The sequence below is a fragment of the Gambusia affinis genome, linkage group LG08 (genome assembly GCF_019740435.1).
Source record: "Gambusia affinis linkage group LG08, SWU_Gaff_1.0, whole genome shotgun sequence".
Lineage (NCBI taxonomy): Eukaryota > Metazoa > Chordata > Actinopteri > Cyprinodontiformes > Poeciliidae > Gambusia > Gambusia affinis.
In genome coordinates this window covers 26402973-26419546 of record NC_057875.1, presented here as the reverse complement: position 1 = coordinate 26419546, position 16574 = coordinate 26402973, and the positions used below count along the sequence as shown (strand labels likewise).

Here is a 16574-nt window from a genome sequence, read left to right as displayed (position 1 = left end):
AAGCTGGTGGAGATTTTCAGGCATTTAGGACATGATAGTAATAAGTGCTCTTTAGTCGTTGAAGAAGCTTTTTAGCTCTTCAAATAACAAGAGAAGTCATCCAGTTGGTTTCTAGATTTATAATTTAGCTGGATACAAATATGTGCCTACGAAAGAACCAGGGATTTCTAAAGACAAATCAATAGGTTTTTATTTTTTTTAAGGGTAAATAAAAAACGGTGGTTAATGTAAAGGGTGTGAACTTTTCAGGGTCTGCAGGCGGCTCAGCGGGAGTCTCAGGTGAAGGTGATGGAGGGCCGCCTGAAGCAGACTGAAATCACCAGTGCCACACAGAACCAGCTGCTGTTTCACATGCTGAAGGAGAAGGCCGAGTTCAACCCGGAGCTGGACGCGCTGCTGGGAAACGCTCTGCAAGGTACAACAAATCCTCACCTTTAATCTGACAATATCCAATTTCATCTTAGAAAGTAGGACGCTGACACGTTTGTTCATTTCTCAGTTTAGTTTTAGAAAGCCTTCTGTGCTTTCAGGAAGAGGATTGGGTTGCTGGTCAGCTGCATGTTTGAACCGTTGGAGAGATGCTCTTGCTTGTTGCCATCTGCTGAACAGAAGCTGGTCTTACTAGTTTCTATATTTACGACTGATACTACAGCAGAAAAAACATTTCTGCACTGCTCTACCTATTGTTTTTTTCATGTTTGTATTTCGCCAGCCTGTTCAGTAGTATGATATATTTAGTCTAGCCATTTTTACTCCTGAATTTTCCTTTTGTTTTTTACTGGGGGATTGTTTTTTGATTTGTGCACTTTTGTTTTCCCCCATGTTTTTCTTTTTTGCTTTCTCATGTTTTCACAGAGCTAGGTAACTTCCCAGTTGGTAAGTGAAATCACATTAGACCTTAATGCTCCTCATGAATGCATGGTTCCTACTTTCGGCACTTTTTTTGAACTAACTAAACTTAACAGAAGCAGGTGCATGAGGTGCAGTGCAGCCATGCTTCCCTCCAGTTGTCAGCTGACCCTCCTACCCCTGTTAATTCAGAAACACTCCTCCTCCCCTCCGCCTCCCTTCCAGCTGATATGTGCTACGGCCTCCATGCTTTAGCACCTGCTAACCCCGGTACAAACACTTTTTACAGGAATAACTACGTGGATTTTTTCAGATCTCTCCGGTCTCAACAGCAGGACAACCTAATAATTTCTCACACTCATAACCTTTCTGACCTCTTACCTCCATCCCAGCCCTCACACACCGGGTCACACTCTGACCCCCGACCTCACATCTTTTCCTGCTCGTTGATCCCAGTGGATCCAGCAAGTAACAAGGTTGACTATCAAAAAAAAGCATGGCGATTATTTCTTTTCTTTTCACATTTTGCTGGTACCTCTCCATGAATTAAAATATTATTAAAAGTTGATTTATTTCAGTAAACAAAATGTATTTCAAATCTTAAATTCATTGTGATAAGAGTGATATATTTCAAGCATTACTGCAGTTAATAATGTCACCTTCCTAAAATATTGGCCTTAATCATTTTTTCTAAAAGTGTTTTTTTTATTATTATTATTTTTGCATAAATATATCTGTTGACAAGAAATAGCTGATTTATTTATTTATTTATTTATTTATTTTTTGCCCAGACAACTTTAGGCAAAAAAAAGATTTAGGTCATTATTTTTGGAAAGTGACAAAATTTAATGACTTGTATGAAATCAAAATCAAAATTTCCGTTTACCAGAAAAATTGTTTTGCATACAAACAATTTTAAAACTAAATTTTTAATATAGAAATGTCGGCCTGCTGAAAGTATGTCTATGTACTACACAGAACATGCTACCAGTACTTGTTTGGGGGGCCACTTCACAAGGATGACCTGACAGACGATCAATGGACGGCTCTGTTTGCATGTGTCGTGGCATGGAGACAATCATCCTGTGCCTCTGCTGTGGTGTAGTCAAAGTTCCTAGTGTTGTCACAAGGAGGGTGACTGCTGAGGCCCATTTCTCGGATACATGTGTGTGTGTGTGTGTGTGTGGTGTTTTCCTGAAGCACTGACTCCATCCACTGTCCACAACCCCTCCAAACTGTTGACTGTGCTTTGCTTCATAAACCTGTGAAAGCTGCTGATATTTCTGTCGTTTGTGCATCTTTTTAACAACTTCCTTTTTCAATCCAGAAATATTCCATTAATCCCAGACATAAATAAAATGTTACAGCACTTGGGGAAATAGAATGCCATATGGTTTGTCGTAGTGTTTGTTATTGGGAAATCACCTCACTGTTCTAGAGGGGAGGGTGCTGTCCAGACAGATCTTTAGATAGTCACACACTCAGTCGTGGTGTTGTCCTCTCCATGTGGCTGGCACAGTGCATCCCAATCTGTAGCCTCAAAATAACCTTACAGGGCTTCTTCAGCTTCCCATGACCTCCTTCTTAAAGTTTTTTTTCATTACCTCTGAACAAGGGGCTTACACTACAAGCAAAGACACAAAAGTTGGTCATTTTATTTACTAGGAAGAGGTCTTGCTTTGGAGATGCTTGAATCCTTGAGATTTGCATGAAACAAATCCGATATCTTACTTGCCCTAATAGATTAGCTGTTGGAAGTGTGGCAAAGAGTGAGGCATTGTTACAATCACCAGATACTGTAACAAACTTACTGGGGGTGTTATGTCTGTTGTTTAGCAACAACTGAGCTGATGACATCATATCCAGTAAGACTAGTGAACAACATCCAATACCAGAGGGAATTTAACATTTTCAGAATATTTTGTGACTTGTTGAAGTTGTCTGTTACTCTCTGTTGGACAGCTGCCAAGTTGTCACCAGTCTTCAACATGACTGTTGAAGACTTTCATGTCTTCAGCAGTCATGGTCCTAAGATTTCTTAGGATTTTTTTTAAATTGGTAATATTCAGACTTTGGTCCTAGATTAGAAGCCTAATTCACAAAGTCAACAGAAACAAACACTTGAAATATATCGCTATGTGCATAATGAATCTGTGTAACAAGTTTTACTCTTGAAGTACTGAAATGAATGAACTTTTCTCATAATATTCTAATCTGCTTAGAAGCCTAATTCAGCAGCTGCATCAAAAAAAGCAGAAAAAAATGGGATATGAAAACTCAATAAATAATGCAATGTTAATGGAGATAAGCAGGAATCTTATTTTTACCAAGAAAGCCTGTCATCACAGTTGATGATGGTTATTACTGAGCTCTGATGTTCTTCACTGATCTCATTTGACAGAAAATGGGGATGATAGCAGCAGCGATGAGTCAGCCCAGAGTCCCTCAGCAGAAGGAACGTGAGTTAATGTTTCAAGAAAAACAGCTTCTTGCTTTTTTTTTTTTAAGATGCTTTTATTATTGTGGGTTATTTTGAGGGTTGTCATGTCTCTTGTGCTTTTTCTATTTTACGTTATCGTGGCAGTGTGTGCTGTAATTGATTTTTGATGTTGGAGTTTCTCCTGGTTTATTTTGTATGAGTTCCTTTTTCGCTTTACTTGCAGTGAACCTTAAGTGCATTTCTTGATGCTTGTTCCATTTCCTCTGTAGCACATTGGCATCCGACCTTATGAAACTTTGTGGGGAGTCCAAAACAAGGAGCAAGGTACATTTCAATTGTAGTCATAATGCCTGATTGATTATAAATGTTACCTAGGCTTAATCTTTTGGGTGGATTTTTCCATACAGGCCCGCAGGAGGACCACCACTCAGATGGAGCTCCTGTATGCAAACAGTGAATCTGCCGGTGATGCGCCCACTGACTTCTCCGGCCCCATGCTGTCTTTGGCTGAAACCCCAGATGGAGGTGGCGTGGACATGGACTTGTCGGGCCCATCAGTCAGAGACTACACAGCTCTTTCCCCTGGCTTTTCCTCTAAAATGGGCAGCATGTAAGTCCAAGCCCAGCTCTCTTCCACATACAGGTTCAGCTCTACAGTTTTCTATGCTGCTGCATGGTGGAGTCTGTGGCTTTATTAGTTTGGTTTCTCTTTTAAAACACCACCTGTTCACCCAGCCGGTATAAAAGCATGAAAAGATTTATAAATCAAAATAAAATGCATGGCTTTCTTGACGTCCCATGCAAAAACAAGCTATTTATGGCTTTATCAGAGCTAAAAATAGAGATGCACTGGTCAGAGATTTTTATGCTGATTTCCAATACAGGGAAGAGCTGAATATAGATAATAACTTGGTGACGTAATGTGTCCATTTGTCATGACATATACACTTTTTATTGTAAGATCATTTAAAATATTTAACAACTTACTTTTTAGTTGCTCATCTCTTCCATTACAGGAGCCTTATAGCCTTTCCATCACGTTTGATCAATAATTATTTTTTATTAGGAGCAGAGGCTTGCCACCACTCTGGGTTTGAATAATATTCAAAAACAAAGATATAAAATTCTTGACATCTTAGATATTTTGTCTTAAGCTGTTTTTTATTAGCATTTAGCATAGTTAGCATTACCAACAGCAATCATTTTGTGTATTTCCTGTGCTGTGTAGTGTTTTTTCTCTTTTTCTTTAACTTTATTTTTAAACACCTTACTGATACAGATAGTGAACTAATACAAGACTTCTCCACTCCATAAGCAGGAAGTGGACGACAGTGCAGGGCATTCTGGGTAAATACAACCAAAATGAACTGGCGCTCGCAGGGAAAATGGCTAGAGGTCTTTTTGCCAAAGACAAAAGAGAAATCCTACAACCGCTAAAATCTGATGGTACGCCATTTTTGTTTGTTTCACGAAGAAGGAAGTTGTGCTCTGTGTCTTCGTTTTCTTCAGTGGTTCTTGGTGCAGCGCCAACACAGGCGAGGAGGGGAACAGGTTTTTTTAAAAGGTTTGAATCATTTAATGCAGTGTGGTGTGAAAGAGAAACACACTAGTTAGAAATGTAACAAATATTGCAATTTTGGTCGCCAATCAAACCAAATCTGCTTGACTATCAGGTGTGAAAACACCAACTTATCTCTCGGTGCATCTCTTGTAAAAATACTAACCAGAATGCTTTCTCCTATTTTTTTAAAATCCCCGCTTCAAACCAGCTGCACATTTACTTCACAACATTAGTTACACTTTTGACTGCTAGAGCACAACAAAAACCTGCAGAGTCTTTATTAGTAAACATGGGCTTGGCAAGGAACACCCCCTCTATTGGGCCTTACAGTACCAGGTAACTGTGTTTCTGTGTACACTGCTGCATGCTCCGTCTCTACGGCGTTTTGTTTGGATTGAAGTGTCCCAAATGCTGCTTTGTAAATATTCTTGTTTGTGTTTCTGAACAATTGGTCCAACCGAACACTCAGCTCTGGCTCCAGAACTGTGTCAGGTTTGGAGAAGCGAACCCCAGAGCCATCCCCACTCTCTCGCAGGAAGACCTATGACAAGGCACAAGCAGCGGCTGACAGGGCAAAGGTCAAGGAGAATAAACAGTAAGAGCTTGTTGCCAGCCTTTTGGCTGGAAAGCTGTAAGAAGGTGAAGCTACAGTACCTTAACTCTACTAATACTCCTGTCAATTTCCTGCTGTCGAGAAGCATGAAGCGTTTCCTAAACCAGTTGTGCTCTGAACTCAACATGATTTTGCTCCCTAACCTTGAACTTATGACTCTTCCTTGAGTCATAATGACTCTTTTCATTCCTGCTGGCTCTGACTTTGGCCTATCAGTTTGCATCTGATACTCCTTGGATCTATATTTTCTTATGAATTCACTTTTATGAGTCTTGATTTCTTTTTAAACGTTCAAACAATCACAAAGTATTCCATAGCTTCAAAATGGAAGGAAATTATACAGACTTGCATCAAATCTTGTCTAATTTGACACCCCAAAATAAAATCCATTGACACTAACTCCCTACTGAAGGGGCAATATTGTGTACAATTAAGTAAATCTTTTTTAGCTTTACATCATGTTATAATGTTATGTCCTCACCTGTAGTTTTGCTTTGATTCTTTCATACATTTTTGAAAAATTCTTTAATCTCCTGTAGCAACCATTCAGCTGTGTAAGACACCTGGGAGGACCTAGCTCCGCCTTCCTGGACGAAGCTCCTCCTCTGAGCTGCAGTATTCAGGATTCCGAGAGTTCACCTCACAGAGTGCCTCTCCCCCTCTCAGCTCCTTCAGACTAGTCAGCAGCAATTAGCAAACACCTGGTGGAACCAAGTATCTGCTGAGCTAATTATAGGAGCTACTTATCAGTGCAACTCTGGTAAAAACATTGTTAAAGGGTTAATAGAGGAACCATGTGACTTCTGGAAGGCAGGGTTTCAGAAAGGACAGGGATTTCTTAAAGAGACAGAGCTCCAATTTCAAGGTGTTAAATTACAAAGTAATATTTCTTCTAAGCCATATTTGAAAGCAATATACATTTTTTAACACCCATTCCAACATAGTTACTTGATTGTGCTATAAAATGACACTTATGTGGCTAGAAAATTACATAATCCTGCCCCTTTATAAATGCTTTGATTCAATATTTTCTGACTTCCAGAAAGGTGATCCAATAACAACACGGGTATAGATAACCACTCCTGAGGTTTCTGCCGTGGAACAGAAGCGGTTAAACAGTTTGTGTTTTGACCACTAAGCTAGCAGGACACCAACCAAAAAAAAAGCCTCCAGACTTCAACATGACATTTACACTGGCACCAGCCTGAAGCTATCGCTGACATTTCATATGGCAAATCTTCTTATTTGTCATCATTAATAATTTTCTTAGTGTGTAACAAACATTAGAGCTTCAGATAGGTTTTGGATAGGTTTCAGATTTTCATTTCACATCTGAAAACATTGGATAAGATCATGAGATGTTGCAGACCACCATTCAGATATACAAGATGGATTTATTTGAAGTTGACCTCATGTTTTGCTGGACCCAGACTAAACCTTGTATACCTTAAATAAAACATGAAGTGTGTTGTAGAGAGACACTGCTGGCTGAGAGCCCATCCTAGAAGTGACGTTATTGTTTCATGTGTCTCTCTGCTGCCCTGCTGCAGTCTTCCCACTCTTTCCTCCTGAGTGTAAACGGATTCGCACACCTTTCAATGAGGCAGCAGCTGAACTGGGAAGTGCTGCTGACCTTTCCAACTCTGTCTTGGTGCCTAATTTCCCATTTAATTGTGAATGTTTTTAACAGATTTAACTGGAGTGCGCAAATATCAAGTCAAATGTAGCATAAGTATGTTGCATAACAAATTATGAAGTAGGCATGGAACAGCATGACTATAGGACCTTGAAAAAGTATTATTTTTTTAGTCTTTTCTTTTTTTATGAGAATATTTGCAGAAATAATGTAGGACATTATCTAATAGCTTTGACTTAAAACAGATTGGCAACAATTTCATTTAAACTGTTAAAATTCTATGTTATTACAGTAACAGTGTAGAACTTTTTTTTTTTTATTATTTTGGTATAATTGACAACCGGATGGATAGTCGGAGAACACTTGTTGAGTCGCTCTGTTTCACACTAATTAATTTCTATTGATTAAACATTTTTAGAAAAATCAAGAATGGAATTCTGCAAGTACTGAAATTGATTTTAGGTCTGTTTTAGGTGATGGAGAATGTTCTAAAATATTTACTGTTGTTTTTTGGACAGATTTGGCAAACTAAAATAAGATATATAACAAAACCTGAGCTGAATATACTAGATTTCTGAGTAAACCACACAGAATAATTCCACTTATTCTGCTCTTAGAGACTTGAACCAGCTGATCTGAACAGACGCTTTTAACATAAATTTTAAAAAAACACACAAAAAAAAAAACGTCCAACTGTCACAAAGACTTGTCCTAGAATGCAGAATCAGCTTTATTTGATTTATTGAACAGAAACAAAGAATTTGACTAAAAATAATACCTTTTTTAACTTGTAGGTCGGAACAACACCATTCTACGTATTCTGAAATAGATGTTTCTAGAACTGACTTCTAGATATTTGGCAATTAAATGTTGAACAGGTTGCCATGGAGAAGCACCGAGCAGCAATCCAGTTGAAGGAAACCTTGGACAATTCACTTCGAGCTAAAGTCAACTTTACCCCATACGGATGGTGTGACAAAAACTGTTAGTGACCAAACCAAGCATAGTGTATCTCTGAATGCACACAAAGACCAAAACAACATGGTGTGTAAATAACATCTCTGATCGTCTCGCCAAATTATTAGCATGAAGCAGGACAGAAAGCTAAAGTTGCTTCCTAATGTTTGACATGGAGTGTAGCGTAAGCTGCCACCATGATGTCACAAACCTTAAGGAAATTGAATTGGTTGCTGAGTAAACCAGCAGCCAATCACGTCTCAGGAATGCTGGACTCTCCCTTCCTTTCCAGGATGCACGAATGCCCTACCCTGTTCTCCAACAGAATCCTCCACCTTCTTCCTTTCCTTCTCCATCAGCCCACAAAAGTAGCACCTTTTTTAAAAAAAACAAATGTAAACATCTAGTAAACATGTTCCATCACTTGAGGTGGACTTTGAACACAGACTGCCCTCTTTCAGGTTTCTTTCTGTCTCAGTGACCCACACCAAACCAGCTAATGCGATTAACGTCATTTATCTCGTTCTGCTGAGTTGTGTTTCAGTCGTTTTTCCTCTCAGCACAGCAAATATTTGTACTCTTGTTGTGTGTTAATTGGCTCTGAGAGCTCGGTACCTTGCATGTTTTTGCGTGTGTTTCCTTTCTCTTCTCCTCTCTGATAATTGGGCTACACGGTGACTAGTTAACTGATCGCTATAGTGATGTACGTATGTGTTTTTCAGGGGCGTTATCAATCCAGTGCCGTCCACTAAGAGCAGCCGCTCTGCGACGTTGCAGTGCGTTCACGTGGCAGAGGGACACAGCAAAGCCGTGCTGTGCGTAGACTGCACCGACGACCTTTTGTTCACCGGATCCAAAGGTTAATGCTTCTAGTTCTCACTCCTCTTGGCTGTAGCCGTCACATCTCTCATCAAGACTCCATTCATGTCTCCATGTTATTCCCCTGTTCGTTTATTAGTGCTTGACTCCTTGATAAGCTGTTAGATAAAGACTGACAGGGCTGAAGGCTGTGGATAAATGAAGTAATGAAACAATATAACTTTCTGTGTAAAAGGAAAATTCTCATCCTGAAGAGGCTTTTCAACATAATAAAAAGAGACGCATGTTATTAAAGAACAGCTCACTCTTTTCCCACTGATTATTAAAGGTAAAAGAGTTGAATGTTTTGAACATTTAACAGTCTTAACATCGATATTTGCTGCATTTTTTTTATTAAATCCTGTAGTTCTGATGATCTTATACGGTGGCAGCATTAACAGATTTGGATCCTCTTGCAGACCGGACCTGTAAAGTGTGGAACCTGGTTACGGGTCAGGAGATAATGTCCCTGGGAGGCCACCCTAACAACGTGGTGTCGGTCCGCTACAGCTCCAGTCTAGTCTTCACCGTCTCCACTTCCTACATCAAAGTGTGGGACATCAGGGACTCGGCCAAATGCATCAGGACTCTAACGTAAGCAGGATCGTCAATGTGTTCAATTTCCGCTAATCTGCTAATAGTGGAGCTAACTTTGAAAACATTTAGTGCACTAAACTTCCCCTAAATAAAAAAAAATTCCAGATAAATTACAAGACTGTAATTTACATTCAGGTGAAGAAAGTTTAACATCTACTGAAGTCTCGGTTATCAACTGTTTACAATGGTTCAAGTAGTTAGACTTTTACCTTCATGTTCTTATTGTAAACTGGGTGGAAACTGTTTACTCAGCAGTTTTGTTTCCCCTCCTCTGTCTTTTTTATCAAGCAAATAGCATGTAGTATATAACTAACGAATGAATCCATGCATAAATTCACATTTGAATTGTTTTGAGAGTCTTCTCACGTTCTCCTCATGACAAATGGTTCGATTTAGTGCTTTAGCTTCTGCAAAATACTATGGCGACACAGCCGTTTAGTGTTGGTGGAGCTAAGGTTTATGATTGCCTACCACTGTCCCTTGTGCTCCTTGAAAAAATTTGAACGTTTGCCAGCAAAAGGTTTTAAGAAATTATCCAAGAAACTTGGCTAATGAGTTAGAGCAACATTTAACTTAGCCTTGGGATTAATAAAGTATTTCTGAGTTGAATTTAATATCAACCGTCTCACATGACAATCTCATGTAAGAAGGTTGGGGCGAAATCTGATAGACCCTGTTCAGTGAGCTGAAACATTTCTGGTCACAGATGTTCACCAGTTCCCATCTCTGTGTCCAGGTCCTCTGGTCAGGTCAACGTTGGGGATATCTGTGCATCTAACACCAGCCGGACGGTCACCATCCCGTCAGGGGAAAACCAGATCAACCAAATTGCTCTCAATCCCAATGGAATGGTCCTCTATGCTGCTGCTGGAAACTCAGTTCGGGTGTGGGATCTGAGGAGGTGAGCTGCCTTCACGCTTCTCCTCTAAACCACTGGTGTATGTTGAATTACCTTCTCAGGACGTCCACATACATTTGTGTATCTAAAATGTCTTGCATTTGTTTTGTAAAAATCTAATTTGGCCTTAAATAAAGTAATCCCAGCTCTTAAGTTTTATGGTGGTCGGACTGTTTAACCTCGTATATTCTATGTTTTTTTTATTTTTCTCGACAGACTTGTCTGTCAATCGTTTGCGTCTTTATTGCGCTCTTGTGTTTTGAGGCTCAAACAATTTCCTTCTCTAGACGAGACGCAGCCCCAAAAGACTTGCACCTGGAATTGTAAAGTTTTCTCAATACATAATAGATGTCACATTTTTCAGATTTTCTTTCCAAAAATTAAGATTGGCCTCAGTTTCTAACCACTTCAATTATACCTTCTCTGTTGGCCTGTAACACATAATCCCAACAAAGTGCTCTAAGGTTTCAGGTGGTAATGTGACAAAACATGGAGATGCTTAAGAGACTTGAAGGCTGATTGTTTTTACTGCTTAAGCAACTTAATTCAGACTGAAAACCAGACGGAATCCAATCTTCAGCCTCCATCAGTTACTGTCAGCTGCCCACTGTTGGCTTTGATGGATCGCCTGTTTATCCGTTGTTGAAAAATAAATGTGTTAATAGCTGTCACTGTGGATGAGTAAAACAACACAAGATGGAAATATGCTGTCATTTTCTGGGAGGAAACAGCCAGACTTGTTCTCTGAACTTTTGGAACAAGCTACGTTTTACAAAGTGTGGTGTATAAACCTCCTGCTGCGTTGGTGACATTTTCCCCTTTGTTATATGATGAATAATAATGTAATCAGGTTTCCTGTTGGCAATACGTATCATTTTTTGCTCAGATTCATTTCCACCGGAAAGCTAACGGGTCACCTGGGTCCTGTCATGTGTCTGACTGTGGATCAGTCTGGAAACAATCAAGACTTGGTGATCACTGGCTCCAAGGATCATTACATTAAGGTGGGTTTCTTTGCTTGTAACATAATACAATCTGACCTTCTGATGGGCGTTTGTTTTCTTTCTGAAATCTAGCATTTTATTGGAAAAAAACCCCAGTAGAAATTCAAAACAGTAGCCAGTTGTTCAGACGTCTGTTGCTGTTGCAGTTGTTCGATGTAAGTGAAGGCTCTCTGGGGAGCGTCAGCCCTGCGCACAACTTTGAGCCTCCCCACTATGATGGTATCGAGTCACTGGTGGTCCAGGGGGACATTTTCTTTAGCGGTTCCCGCGACAACGGAATCAAAAAGTGGGATCTGGATCGGAAAGACTTGCTGCAGGTACACAACGCCAATCCCTCAAACATTCTGTTCAAGAGGCTGCTTTAAGATGGCTGCCCGAACGCTGTTATTATGAATTGCATCATTAGAATAATAAAATGTGTCATTGTCATTCATAGCAAGTCCCAAATGCTCATCGTGACTGGGTTTGCGCCCTCGGCATCGTCCCCAGCTTCCCGGCCCTGCTGAGTGGCTGCAGAGGAGGGGTGCTCAAGCTCTGGCACACAGACACACTGGGGCCTCTGGGGGAGCTCAAGGGTCATGAGAGCCCCATAAACAGCATCGCTGCAAACAGCAGCCACCTGTTTACAGCCTCCGAGTAAGTCCAGCACGCACACACACTCACTCCAAACACGCTTTGGCTGCAGTGAGCTTAGAGAGTCAGTTTTCTGTGAAAGAGTTTTGGCCAGTTTGTGTGGAATACAACTCAAGCTGCCACAGTATTGCTCCATTTTAGATTCTGATACTTTTGATTGTTTCACTTTTTTAACCACGTTTTTAACATCTGAAACTACTGAGCTATAGAGTGGGGGACGGGGGGAAAAAAAATCAAACAATCAGGTTTAGTTTTATGTTACAGCATCCACCTCATGAACTTGTTGCATATATTTCAATGTTATTATTATAAAGTTATCTAAAATGAAAAATTAGCTCAGCTGTTAGCCGGTCTGTAAGCTAATAGTGATTTCTCTGCATTTCACTGTTGCAACCTCCTGCAAACACTGTAGCAACATGTTAGCTTAAGGCAGGGGTCCCCAAACTCAGTCCTCGAGGGCCGGCCTCCTGCATGTTTTAGTTCTCTCCTTGGTTTAACGCCCCTGAATCAGATGATGGCTCGTTAGAAGGCCTAAGAAGAACATTGACCTGCTGAAAAGGTTGTTGGTGCCACCAGGGAGAGAACTAAAACGAGCAGGATGCCGGCCCTCGAGGACCGAGTTTGGTGACCCCTGGGTTAAGGTGTTTGTATAGGTCTGAGTGTATGATAGACTGTGTGTGTTACATTAAGGAAGCCATATTGGATTGTGAGGTCAGAACAGGTGAAAAACCTCAAATGTTTGCAGTCTGAATTCAAGATTCAGTTCTGTTCAGTTTTGCCTCTTCAAAGTTAAAAATGGTGGTTACACCACATCCACTGATTAAGTAGAGCTAGTAGATAAGACCTTTCTTTTAGTGGTTTTATGACAGAAGATAAGAAATGGAGCTGCATCAGGTTAACATAAACTTTGGCATTCTTTCTTTCTAAGAAATTTTTAACTCCATTTATTCTTATTTGCTTCTTTCTTGCGTTATAGCGACCGCACAGTGAAGATCTGGCGCGCCCGCGGCGGACTGGACAGCACCTTAGAGGGCGTGGACAATGCAGACGAGGTGGCCAGTAACTGAGCGCAGCGCCACCTGCCTGTGTTGACTCCAGGAGGATGGAACTGCAATCTGTGACGCTGCTGCTCTTGCACTTTGCTCTCAAACATCTTAACCCAGCGCTGACTCTGAATATGCTCACTGTCTTGACCATACGATCGTAGCGTAATCGCTCAGTAATCTCATAATCTCTTAAGGTATTTCTTTCATTTCAATGTTCGGGACGGCTCCGTTTTAGGTTTTCCGCTGTACGAACTGCAGCATCGTGAGTTTCTCCAGATTGTCGATTGAAACGACGAGTTCATTCCAGTTCTCGAAAGAGTCCGCTGACACACGCTCTCGAAGGGGGTTACTGTGTCCAACAAGGACACAGTAACCGCCTGACCCCGGCCTGCATCGAAAGGATTCTGAACCGCAGAGAAAACCCAAGCATGAACTGCACCATGCCATGCTGTGGAAACGTGCCATAGACTCTGACTCTGTCCCCTCTCAATTACAGTTTCAAGGAAAAACGCCTTTTCTGCTTGTGCCGTAGAAGAGTAATCACAGAAGCTTGTACTTTGAGAACAGACACAACGATGCAGGTTCTAGAGTAACTGTTCAACTCAGCATAGTAAATCCTGTTCTAGGAAACAGATGAACTCTTACCCAGAAACAAAAGACTTCTCAAATTTGGGAAGAACTGATAGAAAGACTGTTGTATGAGAAAAATTTGGTAGATTTCGAGTTGGTAGCGATCACTAGATTTCTTTCACATCAGAACCAACTTCTCACACGGAAAATCCCAGAGGGGAAACTAACAGGACACTGTCTCATCTCATCTCAGCTCTGCTGTTGTTGTAGCAGCTTCAGTCCACCAAGCAAATCTGTGCAACATATGTGAAGTTAAGATGTTACCACTAATATGAATGATATCTGAAGCTACATCAACCTTTTCTTTTTTTTTTAAGTTATTAATTTCAAACAAGTCATTATGTCTCGTACAATTTTGGAATTTTCAGGATTTTATGCATCGATTTCTTTGGTTGTTTCTTTTTCTTCCTTTTTTTTTTTTTAACCCATTTTTACAGAATGCCTCCCTACCGTGAAAGTTCAGAAATTTGTGGCCAATTTTAAGTCTTAAAATTTTCTAAAGCTTCAATCTGCCGGTCCAGATTTTGGCTAACTAATTACTTTGAAGAACTGCAAAACAAGAATGTACAAAACAGCATTTATTTTTGGGTTTTTTTTTTGTCTTTGTTTCTTTCTTGTAACAAAGAACGAAACAAAAAACAAAATCATTTTAAACTGGACTTAGCATCATGTATTAGCAGCAGCACCGTTAGCTTGGCTAGCGTTTCTAAAACCAGCCTCCATGGATACATCCTAGAGAATGTAGATATTTATGTTTATGGAGATCTCCAAAAGGCTGCCAACATTTTCTAAATCTAGCATGTTCTGACTCACGGTAAACATAAAACAATGTGTTTTATGAAATTGTCAGCCTTCCTATTATCTATTGAAACTTCTGCTTTCCCACAGCCTCAATGAAAAATAGATTCGGTTTTATCCCTAAGAAAAAAAAAACCCTTCCACCTCTTCTTCTCACTTTAAACACACTAACTATTTGAAAAACTGCTAACTTTGAGTCTTCACTCATTTGCAGCATCCAGAATCGTTCACTTCCAGTCAGCCCCTCGTTTTTTTTGAGCGTCTCTAAGTAAACCGCAGACCTTTTAAAGGGCAAAGCTCTTAGTTTTAGCCTCCTAATGTAATGAGAGTGGAAGTCTCCTTCAACTTTGTGGAACTAGTCCTTTAACACTTGAGCACTTGTAAAAAAAAACAAAAAAAAAAAACAGTAACACAGTTAAGCTTTGAGGCTAATGTAATCGTTAAATATGAGCAGGTTTAAACTATTAACACACCACCTGTTCTTGTGTCATTGTGTGACAATCTGTGAACCACGCACTACTAGATTTCTGTCCTATTGCTGCTCACTTTCTTTAGCCTTATGAGTGGTTGTCTCTTTGCTACAGGTGAACTCCACCTGATATAACGGCTCCACTCTCTGTAAATACTTAACTATATGTTTTTGTTTTCGTTAGAGAAGAGAGGCCTTCAGTACGATGACATGTTAAGGCGATTGTTTGAGAGGAAAAAAATTAGCAAATTACTGGCAAAAAAACCCCAAAAACTCAGAAATTTTGAGATTCTCAGAAATTAAAAAAAAAAAACCCACAAGGACATTTGAGTTTCAAAATTTTAACATTTGCTGCAAAAAATAAACTAAAGATCTGAGTTTAAGCTCAGAAGATTTCTAGAAAAAACAAAGTATCATTTCTGAGATTAAAGGTTGAAATTTTCCTTTAAAAACTTTCAAACATTTTTTTTAGTTTAATCAGACGTTTTCCAGAAAAAACAAGTAACTGTCTTACTTTTGAAAGTCGAGACGTTTTAGACTTTTTTCTAGGACATTTCGGAGATTAATCTAAATTTCTAAATTTCTCCAGCATTTTTTGACGTCTCGTGCTCAAGAATGTCCTTGTTTTTCTAGATGGTTTGAGATTTTTTTTTTCTTTTTGACAGAAATTTACTTTTTTTACGCCTCATCTACAATGGCCCTAACACGCCGTTTTACTTCAGAGTCCGTCTCATTCCTCTCCCAGTTCTGATCCTTGTGGCTGAAGACTTCTGGTCTCTGTTGTAATCTCTCCGTCTGTCTCGACTGTGCGCCGTTACTTATGAATGTTCGGTGGAAAAGCAGCTGTATGAATTGTTGCATTTCATATCTGATGTTTGTGAGACTTGCATATGTAAAAATGTGACTGAATGTTGGCATTGTGAGACCTCTGATCTGAATCCAGTCTCACAGCAGAACCAAGAGGACCAGACTTGGCAGGAAGACCAACAGGCAGCATTAGCAGGAGTTTTCCCTCCAACTACAGTTATTTTCCGTTTTTATTTTATTCTGCTTTTCGTTCCTTAAATGGGAGTTTAGTAGCCATTCCCCAAATGGCAAACTGTAGCGATTCTAATGTCAGATGCCTGATGAGAATAAATGCCATCTGTCAAAAACACCAAAGCATGTGCGACTTTTCTGCTTGCTTAATTTAAGGCTTAAAAACACATCAAACATCTTGTATAGATTTAAAACTTGGTATAATATTTTATTTCTCAAAGTGCTCTAGTAAAAATTTGTAACCAGGATGTGTTCACGGATCCAGTGCAAAGGTCTGGGGGATGTGAGTTGACCTAGAAGGGAATGTGGCGGGGGATCATCTCGCATTGTAATGTGGAAATGTTATCGACAATACACAAAATACAAAATGGCCTTTATTGTCCCACAAAGGGGAAATTCAACTGCAACGGTATCAACAGATATGAAGGTTCACACAAAATGTCTTGGTGTAAAAAAAAACCAATATATACAGTACAGACCAAAAGTTTGGACACACTTTCTAATTGAACTCAATTAGAAACCGTATATATACTTCTAAGCTTAAATA

General features: G+C 39.8%; 1 protein-coding gene across 6 annotated transcripts in view; it reads left to right on the top strand.

The window, feature by feature from the left end:
• The window catches only part of kif21a (kinesin family member 21A), a 51287-nt gene extending 35142 nt beyond the window's left edge, over positions 1 to 16145 (top strand). For 2 of the 6 annotated variants that reach the window (XM_044124337.1, XM_044124339.1), the window contains 13 exons: positions 250 to 415; positions 856 to 876; positions 3251 to 3308; positions 3559 to 3613; positions 3697 to 3899; positions 5320 to 5445; positions 8779 to 8915; positions 9334 to 9508; positions 10248 to 10412; positions 11296 to 11413; positions 11560 to 11730; positions 11850 to 12049; positions 13023 to 16145. In XM_044124337.1, coding sequence (XP_043980272.1) covers positions 250 to 415; positions 856 to 876; positions 3251 to 3308; positions 3559 to 3613; positions 3697 to 3899; positions 5320 to 5445; positions 8779 to 8915; positions 9334 to 9508; positions 10248 to 10412; positions 11296 to 11413; positions 11560 to 11730; positions 11850 to 12049; positions 13023 to 13113 — 1686 coding nt within the window. In that variant the 3' untranslated portion in view covers positions 13114 to 16145. The remainder of the gene's footprint in view (positions 1 to 249; positions 416 to 855; positions 877 to 3250; positions 3309 to 3558; positions 3614 to 3696; positions 3900 to 5319; positions 5446 to 8778; positions 8916 to 9333; positions 9509 to 10247; positions 10413 to 11295; positions 11414 to 11559; positions 11731 to 11849; positions 12050 to 13022) is intronic. The other 4 variants (XM_044124342.1, XM_044124338.1, XM_044124343.1 and 1 more) reach the window with 2 other exon arrangements.
• Positions 16146 to 16574: the final 429 nt, after the last annotated feature.